Here is a 24,848-nt window from a genome sequence, read left to right on the forward strand (position 1 = left end):
ATTGATGGATAAAGTGCTGTGTGTACTGGGAATAATGCATCTTAAATTTGTTCGACTGAAATGAATCTTTAGCAACGATTTACTAATATGCGATTAGGCCTGGGTTTATAAACATTATGAATCAAGTACTTCAATACAAATGCCAAAAATAAGTGCTCAGTGCTAGGGTATGTGAAAAAAGTGGGTGTGAAAAACTAACATTTAAAAATATGTCGTCTTGGTATCAGCCTTGTAAGTCCCCAATATCCAAAGTAGAAAGGGGCTATGATAAAATTTATCACAATACATGGTATAAGTACCCAAGGCTGATGACTGAATGCAGGGATCCCCCTTAAAAACAACCCCATTGTACGGGTTTAGACCATACAAAAACAAACAATGAGATTGCCCCTGTAGTACATCGATCAGAGAACATCTCTTAAGTGTATACTGCACAGAAGTATAGATATATATAACTCAACACCCAAGTATTGATATATCAGATTGCTATGCCTTAAACTATGAGCCAGATAATAATTACAAGAAATGGTGCATATCCTCGCCTGTGTTAAGACCTTGGGGGTATTTGGTATCGAGCTCGATGATATATCGAGATTCCAATTGTCGCAATCGCTTTTCGCGATTGCCTCCCCTTTTCTGACTTGGTACAGAATCCAGAACACAGTATTTGAGGCAATTTAGGTTGTTATCGTGTACCATTTTAAAATGTCTGGCCACTGGATATGCGGGATCAGAGTTGACGATGGCCCGTAAGTGCTGTAAAATGCGAGCATGAACCGGCAGCTTAGTGCTGCCGATATATTTGAGACCACAGGTGCATTGTAACATGTAGACCGCATATTCCGTTCGGCAGGTGTAATGCCCTTTAATGGGGTAATTTTCCATAGAAAAGGCAGTGGTATAGCTAGTAGTTGTTATCCCAAATTTACATGCGCGGCAGGAGCTGCATTTATAAAAACCCAATTTGGGAGATAGCCAACTGCCTTTAGTTGTAAGTTCAGGACTAGATCTAACTAAGTCACTGTGCATGGAGTAAGCCTTACGGAAAGTGATGGTAGGCCTGATGGGAAGGACCTGCTTGAGAGTGGCATCGGTCAAGACAATAGGCCATTGTTTGTAAACGATGGTCTTAATGTCTTTGGCTTGTTTGCTGTATGTAGTTATGAGCCTACAGGTGGTTTGATTGCACTGAAAATCTGGAGATAGATATGATGTGGGTGTATTGGGAGACTGTGCAGTGTTACTTAAGAGTAGAAGTCTATTTTTACTATTAGCCTGGTCTTTAGCTGATTTGAGTTTGGTGGGATTATATCCTCTCTCTAAGAACCTCAAGGTGGCGTCATCCTGATGGCGGTCTAAAACAACTGGGTTACTGCAAGCTCGGCGTATGCGTAGATATTCTCTGTAAGGGAGGCTGGTGATGGTGTGGGCAGGGTGGAAACTGTTGGCATGCAGAATGCTATTGCCGGCTGTGGACTTGCGATATAGACATGTCTCAATACGATCTTTCTCAATGTAAACTTTGATGTCAAGAAAATTACAGGTAGAATTGTCTATATTCGCAGTAAATTGTAAATTGATGTTGTTCATATTAATACTGTTGACAAAATCTTCAGCTTCCTCATGAGTGCCATGCCAGATAACAAAAATGTCGTCAATGTAACGCCACCATTGGACGACATGTTTGCTCCACACTTCACCATGCTCTCTCTTGAGGACATGCTCCTCCCACCAGCCCACGTGTAAGCACGCGTAGCTGGGGGAGAAGCATGCCCCCATCGCCACTCCCTGCAGTTGTTGAAATAGTAGACCATCAAATGTGAACACATTATTGAGGAGACACCAGCGAATCATAGATAGCAACATCTGATTATGGCAATAGAATTCTATAGGTCTTTGATTGAGATAGTGTTCAATAGCTTGGATTCCATCATTATGCCTGATGCTGGTGTATAGTGCGGCAATGTCCAATGTTATGAAACAATACTCTGCTGACCAAGTCTGATTATTAAGTTTGCCCAAGAAATCTTTGCTGTCACGGAGATATGAAGGTAGTTGAGTTACAAAGTCCTGTAAATAATAATCAATGTAACGGGAAGTGTTTTCAAAAATACTTTTGTTAGCAGAGATGATGGGTCTGCCCTGTACTGGATTTGTGCCCTTATGAACTTTGGGAATAAAGTAAATAGTTGGGAGAACAGGATATGAATTGTGCAAGAAATTAAGTTCATCTTTACTGATCAAATTGTCTCTTTTCCACATAGTGAGGTCATCTTTGTAATTCCTGTTTATCTTGTTGAATTCTGCGATGTTGGTTCTGCGGTAACATTCTTGATTGTTTAAATGACGATATGCTTCACATTTATATTCCTTCTTGCTCCACAGTACGATGTTGCCACCTTTGTCACTTTTATTAATAATGATCTCATGATTAGTGCTCAACTTTTTCATCAGTTGAAAATATGCACGAGGTTGATGTTTAGAGTAACCTCCCTTCGTTCTTTGCTTGTTGCGTCTCAAATAAATTTTTTTGAGTTCTTCAGTGACCCGATCGTGAAAGATATCAACCGCATCGCGGGGCATGATGGGAACAAATGTGGAAGATGGTTTAAAGGGACTTTGACCAGGGAGAGAAATATTGATACCTTCTATATCTGAAAGTTCTTGAGTGTCAATACTTGTAACATCAGGGTCTTCATAATTTGTACTCAGGGAATGAAGAGTTTTCATAACTTGAAGATCGCCGGCCACAAGGTTCTCAGATTTGTTGGTGGCTAAGCTTGTTTGTTCTTGACTGTTCGATGATCTGCAGGTGCTAGTTATAGTTTGACTCAATGTTGAGGCATTTTTTTCTTTTTCTTATCTTTCACTTTTTCTTTGTGTACTTCGTTATTGTGAACTTGTTTTTTGATGGAGTAGTATTTGGTTAATTTGAGTTTTCTGATGAATTTGAAAATATCAACTCTGGTATTGCTGTAGTTGAAGTTGCTTTCGGGGCAAAAGCTGAGACCTAAGGCTAGTAGTTGTTTTTCTGCGAGGTTGAGTTCAACATCCGTTAAATTGATGATGGTGTTATCAACTGATGTTAGCGTTGTTGCCATCTCTTTCTCTGCTGCCCTCTTCCTCTGCCTCTTGTTACATTTGCGCCTCTCTCTTCTGCGTTGATTTCTTTTTTGTTTTGTTGACTCGTGGCATTCCGAGATCTCAACGATTTTTTCCGATCCTCTGCTAAAAAATCTATTTCTTCGGCATATGTTAGGTGGCCAAGATCTTCTCTGTTGGTTGATGAAGAATCGCCACTAGTGTTTGAATCAGTATCACTAACGAGGGCACTGAGGTCGGACATGGAGGCATTTATATTGGTTGCTGTAGCCTGTGGTGCTTTGTCACTGGACTCCTTACCACTATTTCTAGATTTTCTCAGATAGTCATATTTGCGCGCGAACGTAAAAACTTGCCCCAATTCATAATCTCTTTTGTCGCGCGCAAATTTGAACGCCTTTCTATTTTTGATGACAGCCTCTTGTTTGGTGAGGCGAGTTTTCATTTCATCAATGCCTTTATCAATGGTATCATTCGTAGATGAATTGCGGATTTTAGTTAGTTCACAATTCAGGCGTTCAATATATATATATATACATACATACACAATGCAGCCTTCCATAGCAATGTTGTAAGAAATTCCCTTGTATATAAATACATTCCAATAAAGCAGGGAGAAAGAAACACATTTGAAAACTGCTTTAATATACAGCAGAAATCACAATCTTGCAAGAAAGAATGAAAAACATTGTCAGCACATAGGCTGCATTGCAGAAAACCTCAGTGTTGAAAGCTGAAAAGCTAACCCACAGAAAACACAGATAAACTGGCACCGTGCCTTTAAGGCAGCCATGACCCCTAGCTTCCCATCATTCCTCAGGGGTGACAGTTAGGTCAGTTGTTCTTCGCGGAGACTGCAGACCATAGCACAAAGAGTTGATATGTATCTTGTTCACTTGCCCGGGGAGACGGGTGGGTTGCCTATGACTTTGATGAGGATACCCCTGGAAGAGAACTAGGATTATAGGTAAGTAACTTATCCTTCTCTTCCAGGGGATCCTCATCAATAGTCATAAGCACATGAATAGAATAGCAAGCCCATCCCCTCATCCTGCGGGCAAGTAACCAGAGTACAATCAAGATACATACTAACCATAAAGCATATAAAGACTCCAATCAAGCTAGCATTGGAACAGATTCCTCAAGGAGGCCTGGCCTACTTGGGTATCCGCTCTGGAGTCAGAATCCAGACAGTAATGCCTGGTAAATGTATGGACCGATTTCCAAGTTGCACCCTTGCAAATCTCGGCCATCGGTACATTGTGTAAGAATGCAACTGTAGCAGCCTTGTCACTAGTAGAATGAGCTTTAGGGGAGGCTAACAGAGGCTTGTTCGCTATTTGGTAGGCCAACTTTATACAAGACACTATCCATTGTGAAATGGATCTTTCAGAAGCTGGAAAGCCTGTTCTAACAGAGCCGTAGTTTACAAAAAATTGATCAGCTTTTCTAATGGACTTTGTTTCCTCCAAATAGAATTTGAGAACCCTCTTGAGGTCTAACGAATGAAGAGACCTTTCCACTGGTGTAGCAGGATTGGGAAAGACAGAGGGGAGAGAAATTGTCTGATTTACATGGAAATCAGACACTGCTTTGGGTAGGAAGGAAGGGTGAGTTCGCATAACCACCCTATTGTGATGGAAAACCGTATACGGTTCCTTAGAAGAGTGCTTGGATTTCACTCACCCTGCGTGCTGATGTAATAGCCACCAGAAAAGCTACTTTCCATGTAAGGTGTTGTAATGTGGCCTTATGAATTTTCTTGTCCAAAATCAATTTGGACAAGACTAGATTCAACTCCCAAGGCGGAGAAGGAGGTCGGACAGGAGGATAAACCTTCTTCAACCCCTGTAGGAAGTCCTTGAAGTCCTTGACCCCCTGAAGTTGAAAGAAAGAAGGCTGGTTAGGTGGTTAGCTGGTTAGGTGATTTTCTATATGCCGTGATTGCCACCAAATGCACTTTTATCGACGTATACTTCAAACCAGATTTGGCCAAGTAGAGCAGATACGGCAAGATTACCTCTTCCTGTCTGTTAATTGGACATCAACCATTCCGGATACACCACAAGTAAAACCTTTTCCATTTAAAAGAGTACGAGGTCCTTGTGGATGGTCTCTTTGACTCCCTCAAAATGTCCATGCAATCCTGAAGGAGGTTCAAATGTTCGTACTGCAGGACTTCAGGAGCTATGCTCCCAAGCTGAGCGAGGGAAGGCTGGAGTGAAGAATCTTCCCTCTCATTTTGGTCTGGAGGTCCGGCCTGCACAGGAGTCTCCGATGCGGGCGAACCGAGAGGTGCAACAGGTCCGGATACCATGATTGGCGAGGCCAGTCTGGTGCTATGAGGATCATCGTCATCCTGGATCGGATCAGTTTGGCCACAACCTTCGGAATGAAAGGGAGGGTTGGAAAGGCGTATGCAAACGTCCCTGACCAGTCTATCAAACGAGCATCCCCCTCGTTCCTGGTCGGTAAATGCTGGATGCGAAGGAGTGGCATTTTTTGTTTTGATCGTCTGCAGAGAGGTCGATGAAGGGATAACCCCATTGATGAAAAATGTCCATCACCACCTCGTCGTTGAGCACCCAGTCTTCTTGTTCCTCGAAGTGGCGACATGTTTATGCATGAGAGGAGCAGGCATTTGTAGGAATATATACTTTACATTGTGCTACCTACATGGTTTTTCTAAATATACCCAAGAGATCCATAATTAGGAGATGGGTATTTAGGAGAGTCACATTTGAGAAATTCACACAGATTAGTACCAGTTGGTTGGCAAAGGGAGTCACATTTGAGAAATTCACACAGATTAGTACCTGTTGGTTGGCAAAGGAGATTTGCATATCGCAACAGTTATTTTCTAGGGTAAATATCCCTAATAGAATGGTGCGCTTTAAAAATGTGAAACAGTGAGTTGGGTAGAATCTGAAGGCTGGTTTCTTTCTGCATTCAGGGGCTGTTTATTATAAAAGTGGTTTATTGACAAATGTTGGTGTTTCTGGATACTTAATGGTGAGTCACATTGAAGTATTGTCAGTGACCGCTTGCTGTTTCTTAATATTGAAAACATGCAGAGCTGTACTTTTACTATTATAGTGATGTATAAGTGAAATGTATTTTGAATCCTTCTTTTATTTTCTAGGAATGTCGTAGGAATACTTTAATTAAGGACACTATGAGAGAACAGTGCATTCCAAATCTGGTGGAATCTTGGTACCAAATACTCCAGACTTCTCAACACACAAATTCAGAGGTGACCTGCCAGTGCCTTGAAGTGATAGGTGCTTATGTCTCTTGGATCGATTTAACCCTCATAGCTAATGACAGGTATGAATCTATGCTATGCCTAAGCATGAAGTATGGGGATTTAGAGAGAGAAATGAGGGAAGAAATAATGTTGAGATCGGCCAAGTTTCAGGTTACTAAATGGCATGGGAATTTTAAGCAGGCACAAGCTAGTATGCTATTCCACGCAAAGTAACCAGGAAATCAAACTGAGCCTTCTGTGCCTAATATTTACACACCTTTTTCATTGTTTGAGTTGTATTTACAACACACTCGAGCTTCGTTTGAGTACCTATGAAAATACATATTAAACGTCAAAACATCGGGAAAGCAATCCTACAGCTCGAACTTTGCTAAGGTAGCTGTTGAGTTGCAGTGTTGCACCTCAATAGATTATTTCACCAGAAGAGAACAAAAAAAGTAAGTGTGTGTGTGTGTGTGTGTGTGTGTGTGTGTGTGTTAGAGTGTGTGTGTGTGTGTGTTTGCGTGTGTGTGTGTGTGTTAGTTTCTTAGTTAAATATAAAGTGTATAGGCCACAACTCACTTGTGGTCAATCTGATCCAAAATGTAGTTGCCAGTTGATCTCATTTATGACTTTCTCAAAAGTCTCTAAATTCTCTGTAATCAAAGTCTAGCAATTACAGAACAACAGCAATCCATATATCCACTCCCCATATGGAGAATAAGATCTACCATAAATATCTCTTTAACCCATGATAAAACATCTCTTTGGAATTTGGATACGGCCCTCCCAATTACAGTAAGTGGTGGTAGTTCTTTTACTAATGATCAGTGTGTCCGATTGGATCCTCGTAAGTTAGAGCTTTACATCCATTAAAGATTGAGAACCTTCAAATCTCATTGGTCTCCCCGATGAGTCATGAAGCCTTTCGCAAAAATTGTTTACTGTTCTACATTAAAACAAGTTACTAATATGCGCTACAAAACTACCCTGACTTAGGGCCATCTTGTTATTTTAGGGAAATCTAGGGCCTGCAGAGAGATATATTGTGGGGAGGGAAACCCAGAATAGCGCTCACCAAACTCACACTAAGCTGGTATGATGGCGCGATTAGCCTCCCGGACATCAAAAAATATTATTGGGCTGCACATCTAGCAGCGATTAATCAGGGCACATATCGCCGCATGGACGACCCAGGTGGTAACTACAACAGGGCTCTTTACTCCAAACCAAAACGCTTTCCCCTTACTGGGCCGACAAAACACTCTGTTCAGATCTGGCACACAGCAACTAAAAGCCTGGGTTGGGCACACAAACTAAGACTATTTGAAGCTACTATGATCTGTCATCAGGCTTTTGCATTAGATGAAGTGGGAATAAAATGAAGTGCGATATGTAAAAGCAAATAGGGTAGTATTAAATCAACCAGTACTTATAAAGCGCAGGTTATCACCCTTGAGGGTATCCAGGTGCTGGGTTGCTGGGCTTAGTCGAAAAGCCATGTCTTGAGTCTCTTCCTGAAGTCAGTCAGTGAGGGTGATATTCTGAGGTGCAGGGGGAGGGCGTTCCAGGACTTGGTGGTGAAGTGGGAGGAGGAGCGGCTTCCACTGGGGCTACGGCAGATGTGAGGGGGTCTGTGCAAGGGTGAGGGAGGTGGAGCGAAGGTTTCTGGATGGTTGGTGGAAGTTCAGGCGGTGGTACATGTATGCTGGTCCTTGATCGTGTAGGGCTTTGTAGGCATGTGTCAGTAACTTGATTTGGTGTCTTCTCTGGATAGGGAGCTAATGGAGATTTCTCAGGTGTTGGGTGATGCAAGTCCGTTTGGGCTGGTTGAGGATCAGTCTGGCATTTAGTTCTGTATCGTCTGGAGCCTAATAATGAGTTCGTGGTGGTTCCTGTGTACAGTGCGTTGCCGTAGTCCAGCCGACTGGTGATTAAGGCTTGCATGACTCTGTACCAGCTTCTTGTTTGTTGGATCTGCGAGTTTTGGCTGGTTTGATGTGGCAACTCGGTCAGCGATGTTGTTGGTGATCCACGTGTTGATGTTCTGGACTGCTTGTTCCAGGTTGGTAGTGGCATCGGGCTGAGTGGTGTTGAGGGTGTCCATCTATTGGGTCTGTGTCACTTTGCTCCAGCTGCGGGAGGAGGCGTGGGGGGTTAATGGCAGTGCACAGTGATCCTGCGATGGTGAAGTGGAAAATGGAGTGATCGGTCCAAGTGAGTTCTGTGGCATGGCTGTATTTGACTCTGTTGCTGGACATGAAAATGGGGTATAGAGTGTGTCCTGCTTTGTGTGTGAGGGTCTGTAACCAGCTAGGTGAGGCCGATATTATCCATTTGTTCCAGTAGTTTTTTTTTTTTTTGGTTTTTTTTTGGGTTTTAAACAATCTTTATTCAACATTTAGTCACATTACACAGCTTATGCCTACAACCTCGGTTTGTTCCAGTAGTTTGGTGGAGTTAGTATCTTTGGGGTCGTCTAGGCAGAAGTTGAGGTCTGCGAGGAAGATGTAGCACCTGGAATCGAGGGCATTTGGGGTGATGCAGTCTGTGATGGCGTTGGCGTAGCCGGTTCGTGGTCCCGTTGGGGGGGGGGGGGTGCCTATGGTTATTTTGTCATCTGTGTGGAGTTGGAAATTGCAGGTCTATGGCTGTTTTCTTTGCAGGATCGGAATTTTGTCTCTCCCACGTTTCACCGATGTCAGTCACCTCATGAGATGATACCTTGTGAGTGCTAAACTAATGTGTCAGGAGTTGGGAAATGCAACTCAAAGATGCATAATTTATTTGTATTTTTATGTTGAAGTTGATCGGAGAAAAAGGCTAAAAATAAAAAACAAACCACCTGTAGATCTCAACACATGGTTTGATTTTGAAACATTGTGAATTGATAAAAATTGGTTCACAACGCTAACTTGTAAGCAAATTTAAAAGTTGGTCAGTATGACCAGTATAGTGTCACCCAGATCATTTCTCTGTCCAGTATTCATTTCTACCTTCAATCACATTGCTATAACATAATTTAATCTAAGACGATTTGAAGATACTATGATCTGTCATCAGGCTTTTGCATTAGATGCAGTGGGAATAAAATGATATGTAAAAGCAAATAGGGGGAAACGCCCTAATCCTCGAAGTAACAATCCGCTACACCACCACCAAAGTCCACACAACACTGATCATGTAACACTTTTGTCTTCACAAGTCTTATGTAACATCTACTTGCATTTGATTCTCTCCCACTGGCACATTCTCATATCCATTGGAGTTGGAAATTGAAGTGTTACATGATCAGTGTGGTGTGGTCTTTGGTGGTGGTGTAGCGGATTGTTACTTTGAGGATTAGGGCGTTTCCCCCTCTGAGTTTGTTGGTGCGGTCGTGGTTTGTCATCTTGTAGCCATTGGGCATTGTGTGGCCATGCCAGGGCGGAAGAGGGGTTGATCCAGGTCTCTGTGATGAAGGTTGCATCAGGGGCGAGGGTGGAGATGGTATCCCACTCTTCGGTGGCGTGTGTGCAGAGAGATCTGGCATTGATGTGGATCAAAGTTGTTTCCGATCGGCGTAATTGGAGTGGCACAGGTTTCTGTGAGAGCGGGAGGTGTTACGTTGCAGGTGAAGAGGCCGCTGTGGCAGGTGAATGGTCCTGCTGTAGAAAGAGGTGATGCGAGGCAGCAGTTGTTGTGGCATCCGAGGTCCAGGGCTTGGAGATCTGCATTGGAGTACCTGTGGGTGCCCGGAAGGCTAGGGTTCCTGGTGCTGGGCACAGACTGGCTAGCCTTTGGCGCGCCCATGCAACAGCCTCCCTTAGGTAGGTCCTGGGATGGGTGTTGGGGAGGTGGGAAGTGGGTGGCGGCCAGTCAAGCTAAGGAAAAGCAGAAAAATAGACTAAATACTAAAACTAAATGAACTAAATAAGAATAAAATAAAACAAAAAAAACTGGCTGTCAAGGCTAGCTACTGAGGACTAACCTGCACAGAGCAGGATTAATTTATAGCAGTCCAGAGGGAAGAGGCACACAGAGGAAGGAGGCAACTGACAAGCAGCGATGGGGAGCTGGGGAGTCTTGGAGAAGACCAGCTTTTAAAAATTAATTCCTTTATAATTAAAAGTTTAAAGTAACTAAATGGATATGAGAATGTGCTCACTTAAGTGGAAAGACAAGAGATAGAGATATGTCCAACAAGCCTTTTCTTTTGCATTGCTTCTTTTTAATATCAAACATGAAGGTAGGATCAGTTACAAGCCATTGTTTTTATTTTCATTTGACTTTTTCATGGCCGGTATTTAGTCATTGTTATAAACTTCTAGGTTTCCCACAATCTGTATTAAATACCTAGCTCAAGTGCAAATCTGTTCAACAAATATTTCAAGTACATTAGTCACTCACTAAAAACAGAAACTTTGGTATGCTTTATTTGCAGGTTTATTAATATGCTGCTAAGTCACATGTCCATAGAAGTTCTACGTGAAGAAGCGTGTGACTGCTTGTTTGAAATTGTAAATAAGGGAATGGATCCAATTGATAAAACCAAATTGGTCGAGTCTTTGTGTCGAGTGCTCCAGTCGTCTGGTTTCTTCAGCATTGATCAGGTTAGTTTGATACATTTCTCAGCCTAACGATGCAAAACAGTCACCCAGTCCCTTTTCTTCAAGACCTCAGAATTTTATGAAATAATATGAAAATGTTGCTAAAAGTACATATGCAGGACTGCATTCCTTTGGACAACACATAGAGAAAACTCCCTTGCAGAGCCCTAAGCTGTGATGATTTGATTGCCATGCAGATCTCAGGTTGGAAACAGTGCCACAATGTGGAGCTAACAATGGGGAATGTTTTTTTCTGTTTCAAGGTTACATAGCAGATGCTTCTAATGATATTTTTCTTTAACTGTTAAAATACTGATTTACATAAAAATATATCTGATAGAGACTACTAGCCTCAGATTCCTTCACGTAGAATTATCCCCAGGCATGAGACTGGATCCGGAATCTTTTTGCCACAGCATCCCTGCGCTCCGGGGGCGGGGCGACATCACGCCACCCCGCCCAGGCGTCGTCCACGTACGTGATGTCAGCGAGGTCACATAAGACCCGCCTCGGCGCACCCACAGCAGTTTTTTCCCTTTCCGCGTGCAACGCAGATCTGTTCCTTGCTACGGGCCTGTTAGGGCCCCCCCTTTCTTCCATTTCTTTGGTGGAACAGTGTGCGAATGCCTTCGGGCTTTAAAACTTGCATGTTTTGTGGGAGTCTTATGTCGGCGACGGACCCTCACTTCATTTGTATATGGTGTTTGGGGAAGGATCACCGCACCTCAGATTGTGCGGCATGCCAAAAGTTGAAGCCGAAGTCGCGGTGGGAGCGCTAAATGAAACTTCTCTCGGGGGGCGTCTCTCCAGGTCGACGTCCTCCCCTCGGTCTGCTTAGGCGGACGGCTTCAGGTCCGGCCGTGGTCGTCGTCCTCGCCTTTCTCCGATGTCCCGTGAGCGTCGCTCCCCGGCGGGTAAGTGTTCTAGTTCGTCCCCGGGGCTGGCTTCCGGCCTACCGGCGGCGTGGACTCTCTGCGGGTGATGCAGCCCCACGTGTCGTCCTATCCACCGTTTCCCGGTGTTGGGGCGTTGAGAGTCCAGATGGAGACTTACGCGGCGGCTTTGCAGGCCTCGCTCACGTCTCCTCCTTCTTCCCCTCCTGGGGCGTCGGCGGATCCCTCGCCTTGCGCAGGGCACTCTGCGGCACCGCCGGCGGCTCTGGCGCCGACTGGTTCGGATCCAGGCTTGAGGATGTGGTACTGTTGGGGTGCGGCTCCTCTGGGGCACCTCCTTCAGGCCATGGCATCTCTGTCTCGCCGCAAACTCCCGCGGGGGTCCCTGTGGTGTCGCAGGATGTTGCCGGGGCTCGGGTCGCATCCCCGAGCCCCTCTCGTTCCCTTGGCAGGGTGGTCCTGTCTAAGGCCGAGGTGATGCCGCTACGGCGCCGGCAGCAGCTGGAACGTGCGGAGCCACAGGGGTCGGTGGACTCTCCTCGTCCCGCTCCGGGCCGAGGGCGGACCCCTCGTCCCTCTCCGGGCCCCTCTCGTACCTCCTCACAGGCGGCTGCCTTGTTGGAGGGCGAGTCGGAGGTTGTATCGTCCCCGGCTCCGCCTCAGGGGTTGCCGAGCGACCCTCACCTCCTTCTCGCCCGCGGCCGGCGGAGGGCCTCGGGCCCCACCCCGGGCCCGTCCCGTTCCCCCACGCAGGTGGTTGCCTCGGCGGGGTTAGGCCGGCGCCGTCCGGGCCCCTGCGGCTCCAGCTGTACTCCGGTCCCCGCTCCGGTCTCCGGTGCGGGGTGACTTGGAGGTCCCTTGCCCGGTGACGCCGGATGGCGCCGGTGTCCTGCCTCAAGCAGTGGACTCTACGGATCCGTACAGGGATCGTACCGCGGATTCATCTTCGGATGCTCCTTCTTCTCCGGAGGCAGGCTGTATATTGGTGTCGTCCTCCCCAGAGACTTGTCGCCGTATGGTGTCTTTTTCACCGGCATCGAAGGGCAGCTCCCTGCCCTTCCTGAGGCAGAGGTGTTCATCGGAAGAGCGGCAGGTCCCTCATTCTTTGGCTCCTTCTGACTTCCAGGTCTGGCCCTTGCCCGCCCCGCTTGGCCACGGGGATGGCCGCCTTAGTTTTCAGCCGTCGCCCACAGAGGAGCTGCTTTCTCCACTGCGGGGCCCTACGGATGCGGGTGCGGCATTCGCTCACGCGGTGTCCACGGCTGTGGGCATCCTGCGCATGGGTGACCCGGTGACTCACTTTCCGGCAGACCATCTGATTGATGTCCTCCACCAGGGCTCTGGTGGGAGGGAAATCTTGCTTCCTTTTGAAGGTTTGCTCCTTTCTGCCTTGATGGGGGCTTGGAGGCGTCCTGCCTCTGGGGACCCGGTGCCTCCGCTTCTTCTGCATCGGCACCTTCCGACGCCGCGTGACCCGGCGTGCCTGTCCATTCACCCCTCAGCCGCCAGCCCCCTCTTGCGGACTGCTTTTCCCTCCCTGCCGCCCCTGTTGGCTCCGCCGTCCAGTGAGGCCCGCTGGCTGGACACTTGGGGACGCAACATTTTCGCCTCGACCAGCGCGGCCCTGCGGCCCTTAACACCTTGTGTGTGCTAGCTCGGGCCTCCTCCTGTTTGTGGGACTCGGCTGAGTCTCTGGGGTCTGCAGCGTCCCAGGAGTCTGCTCAGGTGGATTTGCGGCATCATGCCTTGGATGGCCGGGAGCTTGCTGCGTTTATTCTCCGCTCCGCTCCGCTCTGGACGTCTCTGAGGCGCTGGGCCGGGCCATGGCTTCCTCAGTCGCTCTCCGTCGCCATGCTTGGCTTCAGGACGGCGTCTTCCCCGAAAATATTGGGGAGAGGCTCATTGATCTCCCATTTGATGGCAGTCTGTTGTTCCATGCCCCGGCCGACTCCGCCATCCAGAGGCTCTTTGCGGGGCTCCGTCCTCCTACTCCGCCTTGTCTCCTCCTCCTCCGTACCCTCCTCAGTGACTCCTGAGTCAGGGTTGCTTCTGGGCCTTCTTAGGCCGACTGTTATGGTTGTGGAGTATGTTTTTCTGGCCAATTACGTCCTTCCTTAGGACTTTGGCATTGTTGGCTGCTGGACGGCCCATTTGTTGTTGTGTGGGAGTTCTGCAGGAGTTGTTGCACAGACTTGGCCCTGAGAATGGGTCTTCTGCTTTGTTTGGGCTGCTGTCAAGCCTGCAGCGGGGGTGCTTTTTTCCCCCCGTGGTTCTCTTGTTTCTTCCTCTGCTGCGGATTTTCTTCCAAAGAGGGTTCCCATATCTTGGGACTACACGTGCCCTATGTGCAGTTTTGGTGGCTGTCATGTGGCTTGCGCTCTGCTGGAGGGTTCTGGTCGCTTTCGGGTACCTGTTCTCCATGGTGTTTACGTAGGTTGCTTTTGCTTCCTGAGGTCGTGTGCGCGGCCACTCGTGGTGGTGGCCCGGGCCTTTCCTCCTCTCCCTGCTCCCGTTCTGCGGTCTGGGGTGTCCCTGTGTTCTCCCTTACCAGGCGTCGCCTACTCGGCCTTCCTCGGGTTGTTCTTCTTGCTTCTGGCCTTGTCTGCCGGCATTGTTCTGGCTGGCAGGCTATTCTCCATCTGGAGTGGGCTCGCCTTCTTCTCCCTAGTTTCCTTGGGCTCTCTAGGCTTCTTCTTCTTCCGTCTTCCTGTTTTGGCATTCGGCGGAAGCTGTGTTGCCTAGTGGGGGAGTGGGGTGCTTCGGCCTCTCAGTCCTTGCCCTTGGTTCCTCTGCTGTGAGTGTCTGAGCCTCTTCATCCTTCTTTCCCTCCTACATCCCCTTGGGGTCGGTGGGGTTCTGCTTGTGGGGGTTCCCTTGGCCTGGCAGGAGCGAGGTTCTACCTGGTCTACAGATCTGGTCCCCTGTGGGGCCCTCTGTTCTGCGTTGGCTGGTGGGGTCCTTTCGCAGACCCTCCTTCTCCGTGGGTATTGCTAGGGTATCTATTCTACGTGAAGGAATCTGCAGCTAGTAGTCTCTACCAGATGTACGAGTTACTTACCTTCGGTAACTATGTATCTGGTAGAGATAATTCTAGCCGCAGATTCCTTCACAGCCCACCCTTCCTCCCCCTTTTTGCGAGAAACCTTGGGTTGGTCTTCGGGACCCGTCTCCCGGTGGGGGGGCTGTGTCTCCTGTGTGTGCCTCCCTTGCTCTTGACAGGTGGCTCCCTCTGAGGGCGGTTCATTCCTCCCTTGGTTCTTTGGAGAATGTGGTTTCGGTGCGCCGGTGCCCTGCTGCTCTGGCTGCTCCAGGTTTAGGGGGGATTGCTTCTATCCTTGTCCTCCCTCCCTTCCTTCCATTGCTATCCTCTGGTTGAAGGCCCTCTGGCCATGTCGTGCCCTTATCCTTGTGGGTGATTGCCCTCTAGGTTGGGGTGGCTTGGAAGTTTGTTGTCCCTGTTTGTTTTGGGACTGGTCCCATTCCTTGCTCAGGATGGGGGGGGGGGGGGTTGCCTACGTGTGCCATAGCTTTCAGGTATGCTCTTGGCTCAGGGATGGGAGGTTGTCTGTGCTGGCAGGGTGACTGTGCAGGTTCCTGCTCTTCTTTCTCCTTTCCCTGCCCTTGGGTTCTGCGGTGTTGGCACTACTCTGATGGTGTTGTTTTTTCACTGTTTCTGTCCAATTTTTTTGTCTGCTCTTCGCACACTGTTCCCATGCTTCCACAGTTTTTAGGTCTCGCTGACCCCAGCGTATGCGCTGGCTCGGAGAGACATTTTAGTAGGTGAGTTTTCAAAGTTCTACTGGCTGGGCTAGCGCGCACAGCCTCCATCTGTCTTTCACGGGTCATTAGCACCACTCGGCCGCACGTCTTTCGCTTTGATCACGATCAATGCTTGTTACTCCTGATGCAAGCTCTCTTCTTGTTTTTTCTTTTCGCGTTAAAGCGATCACTTTCACTTTTTGTTTTCTTTTCACGTTCTTGTTTAAAGCTGCTGAGAGTACAGAAGCCATTAAAATGTGTTTTTCTGCGGAAAATTCCACATTGAGCCATAGGAGGGCAGCAGATAATCAAACATTTCTATTGAGGAAAACTTCAAACAACACTAAATACACGTGTTCAAAAGACAGTGCCAAGCCCCTTTTACCGTAATACAGGAAGTGTTGCGAACTGACGCAGAAGCAACGTTATTTACTTTACTTAACATACACTCCTTTCTTCCATTCCAAAATGGGGCATATTGAGCATGCAGGCTGGAACTGTGGAACAAGCTGGCAAGAGAGGGTTGTTTGATGGTAGGGTCTGATGCGATCTTCACTTACCAACCATGCCAGGGTCATATGACAAGACAACAGTGGCTCCTTCAGTTCCACCATAGACTGCTACTTTGTCTGTGCTGTGTGACAGTGTCTCACCTTGCGGTCACCGCTTCTATTTGCAGACAGAACTCCTTAGTAACTTGTGGTATACCCTTCACATGTATATAAGTATAGAGTATGCCGGATTTAATAACAACAATTGTTGCCTTCAAGTTGTCAAATCCAATGTAACGCAATTTATGATAATATCCATGAAGCGTTAACAGAATCTTACAAAAGCAAAATATCATTCTGTCTTCTAAGCAGAACATGTATTTACTGCCACAAGTTTCTGGATGAATATTTTTTTAAAGTATTGGTAACTTCAAAAAAGGAAAAACATCACACACTAGCTTTGCGTTCTAGGGGCCTCCGCATTCGCTGGCTTTGCACATTAAAATCAGATTGCAAGTTTTGCCGCTGCTTTCGTTAACTTGATGGACGAGGAAGTCATAAAATTCTATGGCGAAAACGTGAGAGTTTGTGCGTGTTTTGAAACCCTTAATGACTTCCACTGCAGCTAAATATGTAGGTCAGTGGTTAGTAAAGACTAGAGAGCGTCTCCGTGCCTTTTTTTTTACCTCACATAAAGTACGTGTGGACACAAGGATTGCCTGTTCTGCCCCTCCTCTTGTTAAGTTCACGTTTATAGCTGGCAATGTCTGAAAGTGTGCTGCAGAGCTGGCTCCACCGACGGCAGCTGGTTTTCTCAGGCACTCTACCTGTTACGTCACGAGGAGCCATTTGTGGTGACGTCATCTCCAAGTCGACGCTTGACACCAAGAAGGAAAGGAAAACACACAGTGTAGGCTTTGCGGAAGTTCAGCAGCGGAGGTGAACGCAACTCCAGGTCTTGACATGCGGCCCTTGAGCCAAAGGTGTGATGTTTAAATACAGCTGTAAATGTGAACATTAAGTCTAGACTCTGAGGCTAAGCCTTGGTTTATCCGCACTCCCCACACAGGCTTAGAGTACACTTGCCTTGCCTTGCATTGTTTGTATTGGGGCCGCCCCTAGGCGTCGGCAACTACCCATGGGCTCGCTTCTGCTCCCTAAGGGCCCTGCACCTGCTCACTTAGTGACCCCGCACCCGAGAATCCCATTTCAAAATGCTCTAGTGTTGCAAGGCCCGGGGAGACCCTGTAGTGCAGCGCTGCTAGGCCTAAGGGGCCTTGCAGCCATCGGCACATAGTGCTTTTGAAATCTAATCGTGGTATTTGGATGAAAGCAGCTGTTAGATGGGTACTTGAAGTGTGCCGTCAGGTGTTAAGTGATTGATACCTGCGTTAATGAAAAGTAGGGTGTGCTGCAGGCATTGCAACCAAAGAAAAATCATGTCCCATCGCCATTGGACATTACTTTCATGGATGGGAGACAGTGTCATCAAAGCGTTTTACCTTAATACATCAGCGGTGCGGCGCAGTGGCCAGAGCGGCTGACTTTGGAGCACAGGTCTTACGGTTCGATCACCGGTGGCAGCTCAGCCCAGCACCATGTGACGCTGGGCAATAGCTCACTTAATCTCCCCAACGCCTTTGTACTGAGGGTGCATCGCTGCATCACTGCTGAAACCACCCCCCTAAGTTACAAAAGGCCTATAAGTTTTTACCAGGAAAGGCTATAAGCCAGCGCTCATTCTGCATCAAATCAGTCTAAACAAATTCCTTTTGTGGCTTTTAATCAGACTTGAACAATAGTGAAAACCTTACCATCGTCACAGAGCATCACAGTGTTCTGACTGTGTGTGTGTGTGTGTGTATCACAGCACCATAAACAAGCATTGGCATAGCCAATAGGTCTCACATTTGGGACCTTATAAGTGTTTAGTTATCCAGCACAATATCCTTGGTACAACAACATTTACTGTTGCATGGCTAAACACTTATAAAGTCCCAAAGGCGAGACCTATTGACTATGCCAATGCTTGTTTATCTGGTGATTCCGCGTTGTGGTGCGGAAAAGTTCTCAGAAGAAAACGGATGTGGGCGCACCGGGGCAGGTCTTCTGTGACCTCGCTGATGTCATGTATGCGAACGACGCCTGGGCGGAGTTGCGTGATGTCGCCCTGCCCCCAGCGCGCAGGGATGCTGTGGCAAAAAGTTTCCGGATCCAGTCTCACGCCTGGGGATAATTCTACGTGAAGGAATTTGCAGCAAGAATCGTCTCTACCAGATACATCGTTACCGAAGGTAAGTAACTCGTACGTCATGATGGTTTCCTCTGTTGAACCGGACACAGGCTGGACAGGACAACACTAAGCTCTCTCCACAACCTTAGTTTGGTAGGACACTGCCACAAAAAACAAGTAGTTCTCAGCCCATGCCTCTTGAGATTATTCCCTGCTGGGGCTTGGTCAGTGAACCTTAACTTCAAAATTTCCAAGTTTGCTTTCAGACAAGTATGATTGAGAAGGGTTGCAATGTGCTTTAAGACGTTTCTAAAGCTGTCACCAATTTCTGCAACATTAAAACCCTGTATTTTGTGCATAATGTATTGATGTAGTAATTGTTATTCTGCACTTGTTTCTTGGTACACTGACATACTATGTAGTACTCACATGCTCCAAAGAGTTTTCTGCTCTGGCCTTCCTTCACCTTTCCTAGATTCCTATTCTTCTGTCTTGCTTACTCTGTGAACCTCATACTTAAAGGTATCTATTGTGTTGCAGGAGGAAGATGTGGATTTTCTATCCAGGTTTTCCAAACTTGTGAATGGAATGGGACAATCACTAATAATTAGTTGGACTAAACTGATTAAAAGTGGTGATCTGAAGAGTGCACAGGAAACCCTACATAGTATTGAAAGTAAAGTGCCTCTCATGCTGCGGTTGCTTGTACATGAAGACGATGACATCTCTACCAATATTATTAGTTTTTGTTACGACTACCTGCAGATCTTGAAGCAAGTATGTTTAAAAATTTTAAAACAAAGGTGAAAAAAAATGTTACATATAGTTATCTTTTCATGATAGTAACTGTTTTAGCATCTTTTAATTTTCTCTTCCTTAATAATGCTTGCCTGTCATCAGTATTTTATCAAATGTTTTGAAAACCACATTATATATTTATTTTGTTTGCATTTTCATTGTGCATACATGAATGTGACAACAAAGCCCATACACATTTACCATTAGGTATCATTCTTTGGCACAATAAAGTTATTTTAATGAATAGGAATGATGTGGGTTCAGTAAATAAGCATAATGTGGGTTCACACTGTTGAAGATGTGTGAGTGTCAGAAGTTTGGCTGTGACTTGGTGTGATGCCTTATCACTGGTTCTGAGCTGGAATGCATCTAGCTTCTGCGAGGTTAGTGCTGAGAAAATTGGATATTTTTAATGTGGGGCTTGGAAAAACAGCTGAAAGAATCTATTTTTGGCCCTTGTAGCCGTTATTGAAGAATATTGTGGATTTAAGTGACTCTTGCACCATAGATATTTCTCGTTATGCTTTTTCCACTTCCTAGCAAGTGTATAAAAGCTTCTAAAAAGATCTAATTCCTTAAGAGTTTTCATCCCTTCCAAGTGTGGGTGATACTTGTGTTAATACCACCTCCTACCTGTATATCTCGAACAACCACACCTAGTTCCTGTTTTCTTCCTCCCCCCATGTAGAACTCCTGGCTTTGATTCTATGGTGTGGTGCCTTTGTTTCATTTGCTGTCTCCCTTTCCTGGAAATAGTGTATTTTTGATTCACAGAAGGTAATAATAGAAGAATTTGCCTTCCTCTGTTGCACATGTTGGTAATGTCTGGTTCTAGACAGTTCATCGAATGCGAGTGACGATAGATGACCCACACAAATCGTGCATTTTATATATAGGGACGCAGCATCTGCTGAGTTCCTGTTTCCAAGGTGCTGTAACTCATTTGTAGATTTGAAGAGCTGACTCCCGTTAGAGCCCAAGTAGGGACCTTTAATGGAGGATAATTTTGGCTTCCTATCAGGAAGTAAGTGGACTAGCTAAAAGGAATTTGGCACCTGCCCATTGAGAGTTGGCAGCTCCTATTGCTGCTAGTAGGAGATCACTGTTCTTGGACTCTGCACATCACAGTCAGGAAGGAGCCCTATGGTTACACGCATGTTCTTTGTGCTCATCAGTGGAAACGCACCATGTTGAAATCGTTGGGTTCCCATTTTCCCAGATGTTCTCTAGAAATTGTATTTGATGCCAAAGGTACCTCAAATGGGTGTTCATGCTTCAAAACTCAACCATACAGACATAGAGCATTTGGGATGGTTCCGGGAACCAAATGCCAAAGATGCATATCAAACACAATCAGTATTAATTTGCAGCGTTAATCTTTTCTGGATTCACCTGCTTTGCATTATTTTGCCATTTAGTGGTTGGGTACGAAATTTTGCACTCTTTTGTAGTTGGTGGGCTTCGACGGACCCCCATTTGATGCCTCTTCTGATGTTGTACTGCTTGCTCCAAAAGCTCCCACCTTGGGTATGGCTGCCTACTGAAGGATCTCCAATAACAGGAAGAGATTTGCCGAAACATTCACCGAAATCAGATAACACCGGCAAAGAGGTACAGTAGAATTCAGGAGAATGCCTGTTTACATGGCTCCCTGTGCGGCCTAATCAAGAACACCCCATTCCAGTTCTGCGAGAAATGGCACCACAAGTTTTCGCAGAAGGACAAACACCCGGTCTGCAACTTCTGTCTGCCTGTAGATCACCGAAGCGAAGTTTGCAATGCCTGCTCCGTATTCACGTCAAAGACACTGAGGGTGAGAGAGAGAGAGCGCTAAGCCCATCACAACATGCAGGTACAACAGATTTCTCCAAACCTAAGTGACATGGGTCTCAAGTGAAAAGGAGGAGAACGTCGCCGAAGAAGCAGAGGATGAAACAGTTGACACAGATCTACGGATCTTCGCTGTAGAAAGCCAGCCGGCCAAAAAGATGAAGAGATCAGAGGTAAGAGAATAATCGTACTCGAAGAAAATGCCTGAGTCACGAAAAACAATCTCAAGGGCGTCAAAGCACTTGCTGTCCGCAGGCAGCCTGAGATAAGGAGCCCCTAGGATCTCTCGAAGGAGACACCACAGGAGGAAACACTCCTGAAAAATCCAAGTCGTCAAAGGACGGAGCAAGCACATGCCGTCTAAATCAGACAGGTCCGTCTAAATCAGACAGGTCCGTCTAAATCAGACAGGTCCCTATCAGAACATCGAAGCTTGATGACTGAAACATCTTCGAAAGACTCTGCGACCTGAAGAAAAAAGCAGCAAGTCTTGATGCCGAAGAAAGGGCAGTAGTATTCGAGAGAAGAAGAGGCGTCCCAAAGCCGGCATGGCTGCCCTTTTACAGAAAAAGGACTTTGATGAAAGTCTAAAGGGTTTTTGGATACCTCCTAAAACTTCGACGCTGCAGGACCAGCTTGACAAAGAAGTTGAGGAAATCGATCCAGCATATATAAAGGGCACAGTACCTGCTGACTCTATTATAAAATCAACAGCGCAGATGCGGGCCAACATCCCATCCTTCATCAGACCCGCCTCTAAACAAGGAGAGCAAAAGGATGGACCTCATGTCTCGAAAGTTTGAATGTAGTGCAGCTAACCAGTGGCGCATTGCAAATTACAATACCCTACTGAACTGATATGCCCATCAACACTTGGAGAAGATGGTAGAACATATGAAGCGCCTCCCTGAACAATACAGAAAAAGGGCTACACACTTGGCTGAAAGTGGTAAGAACATCACCAACACATGCCTAAAATCTGCATTGGACGCGGCAGACACATCACGGTGCCAAATGATGATGGGCATCACCCTTGGATGCCATCCTTGGCTGAGAATTTCTGATTGCAAGCCGGACGTGCGTGTCAACATTCTTAATATCCCATTTAACGGGGAGCAGTTATGTGGGAGTGCAGTGAATGAACCACTAATCCAACTAAAGGACAACATCATGTCAAAATCTGTGGGAGCCTTGCAGATTTGTGTAGGAATGGGAAGGGGGACAACACCATCGTGCAGACCTATAGGGAGAGGCAGCATCCAAGCTAGAACATCCCACCAGAGCTTCCATGGAGGCAACCAACCTGCCACCACTCAACAGAGCTGGCAGTACCAACAGCAAGGACACCAGCCCTTTCGGGGAAGAGCCTGATGAATGAGTCAGCCACACAGACGAGGCTCAACTCCCACAAATAAGTGACTTGCCATAGACCGGTTACCTATCACGACCACCACCAGTGAGAGGCATAAACAAGGATCTAGTACCCCTACACACAACACCAGTAGGAGGCAGAATAAAACACATCCTTTAGGAGTGGAGGAAGATCACTTCAGACAAATGGATACTGAACATAATACAGTTTGGATATTGCATATAACTAGACAAAATTTAACCAGCAATGGGACCAAAAAAGAAGGCACATTCCAAAGCTGAAAAACCTCATCTCCTCAAGTAGTTAGAGGAATTGCTGGACAAAAAAGCAATACAAAAAGTACCAAGACAAGAATTCAACAAAGGAAACTACTCAACATATTTTTTAATTCCAAAAGGTAGACGGTTCCCTACAACCAATTTTAGACCTCAGGTTTATAAACAAGCTTATAAAGACGCAAAAATTCAACATAACAGCGGTGCAAGAGGTCATACCATGGAGGCAAAAAGGGGATTACATGGCAACTATAGATTTGAAAGATGCCTACTTGCACATTCCAATGAATGCAAAGCACAAAAATACCTCAGATTTGTGATGAACAAGACTTGCTACCAGTTCACAATACTGGCATTTGGGATAAAATCTTCACCAAGAGTGTTTACAAATTGTCTAGCACCTGTAGCAGCAGACTTAACAAGACAGGGCATACATGTCTACCCTTACCTGGATGACGGTTAGTAAGAGCAAACTCTACAGCAGGTGCAAAGAACATATACAACAGGTAATGAGGACTCTTTACACATTGGTGTTCTCCGTAAACATGGGGAAGTAGTCTCCAGAATCAGAACAAGATAACTTATTTCTGGGGGGCAAGGATCAACTCAATCCAAGGAAGGTCTTTCCCAACGAAAAGAGAACACAATCACTATTGGTGGAATCTCTCCTTTATCGGAAGGGGAAAGCTCTGACAATAAGGATTGTGGGGGCAATTATTAGGGAAGATGGCATCATGCATCCCTTTAATCCTGTATGCAAGACTTCACATGAGACCAATACAGGAATGGTTAGAGAATCAATGATCACAAGCAACAGGGAGTTGGGAAGATCTAGTGGTTGTCGCACAAAAGGTACAAGAGGAGATAGTATGGCTGAATAGGTCACATATAACACCGGGGAGAACATAAGCACAACCAACTTCTACTCTTAAAATTACAACAGACGCCTCGCGTATGGGTTGAGGAGCTCACATGGTGACACAAGGTACGAGCAGTCTGGAAGGAACAGGATGCAGTAAAACATATCAACATCTTGGAATTGAAAACCGCTTTCCTAGCCTTAATAGCCTTTCAGAAAGAGCTATTGGGGAAAATAATATTAATCCAAACAGACAATACAACTGCTATTTTTTATATCAACAAATGGGGGGAGATTCCGTCACAGCTCCTGTCGAAGCTAGCCCAAGAACCCTGGAAGGGGGCAGTTCAGAAGAAGATGGAAATCATAGCAGTTCGTCTGCCAGGGAAAAACAATGTTAAGGTGGCCAGACTGAGCAGACAAGCTTCATGCTCCCACAAATCGGAACTAAACTAAAAGGTAATTGAAAAATCTTTTCAGAAATGGGGAGCACCAGAAATAGATCAGTTTGCTACACCACTGAACGCAAAATGCCAAAGCTTTGCCTTCAGACAACCACACCACCAATCCCTGGTGAATGCATTTTAGATAAACTGGTCATGGACCTTTGCGTACGCTCTACCCCCGATACCACTGGTACACAGGGTGATCGACAAATGTAGAATAAGTAGGATGACACAAATACTTTTGACCCGCAGTGGGCAAGACATACATGGTTCTCGGAACGAATAGATCTGACACAAGGGAACTTTCAGGATTTACCAAATCAACAGGTCTGTTGACAAAGGGAAAACAGAAGGGTACTACACCCAGAACCAGTGGCTTTGAGCCTAGCAGCATGGCTCCTGAGGACTTAGAATCCAGACACCTAAAGCTGCATGTAAACACAATGGCTGTGCCAAGAAAAGCAAGAAAGCCAACAACAAGAAAATGTCACATGGCAAAGTAGAATACATGTTTGCTTTAGTGTCTTAATAAAGGGAAAAATACAAAGGACAAAACGGTGTTAAAATATCAAACACATCCTCTAGGATGCAAGCTAACATATGCATCTTTAAAGGTATGTTTAGCAGCAATAGTGGCTTACACAAGATGCCATATTGGTAGAAGCTTTTTTTCCCCACAGCACCAGTAATAAAGTGGTTCTTGGAGGGAGCCAAAAGGATAGCACCACCAAAAAAGGTACCTGCACCCACATGGAATCTAAATGTGGTACACACTCAGTTAATGAAGGCACCTGTTGAATCTTTGCACAAGGCTTCATTACAAATGCTCACCTTGTAAACTGCATTCCTGGTGGCTATAACTTCTGGGTGAGTGAATTGCAGGCCCTCTCGCTACAAGAGCCATACTTTCTGGTTCACAAAGACAGTATTGACATTAGCACAGACCCGCAGTTA

General features: G+C 46.1%; 1 protein-coding gene across 2 annotated transcripts in view; it reads left to right on the top strand.

The window, feature by feature from the left end:
* Positions 1-24,848, top strand: part of XPOT (exportin for tRNA) — a 464,061-nt gene that overhangs the window by 159,646 nt on the left and 279,567 nt on the right. For both annotated transcript variants that reach the window (XM_085653409.1, XM_085653408.1), the window contains 3 exons: positions 6,245-6,429; positions 10,773-10,941; positions 18,855-19,091. In XM_085653409.1, coding sequence (XP_085509535.1) covers positions 6,245-6,429; positions 10,773-10,941; positions 18,855-19,091 — 591 coding nt within the window. The remainder of the gene's footprint in view (positions 1-6,244; positions 6,430-10,772; positions 10,942-18,854; positions 19,092-24,848) is intronic.

This window comes from Triturus cristatus, chromosome 4_1 (genome assembly GCF_964204655.1).
Source record: "Triturus cristatus chromosome 4_1, aTriCri1.1, whole genome shotgun sequence".
Taxonomy (NCBI): domain Eukaryota; kingdom Metazoa; phylum Chordata; class Amphibia; order Caudata; family Salamandridae; genus Triturus; species Triturus cristatus.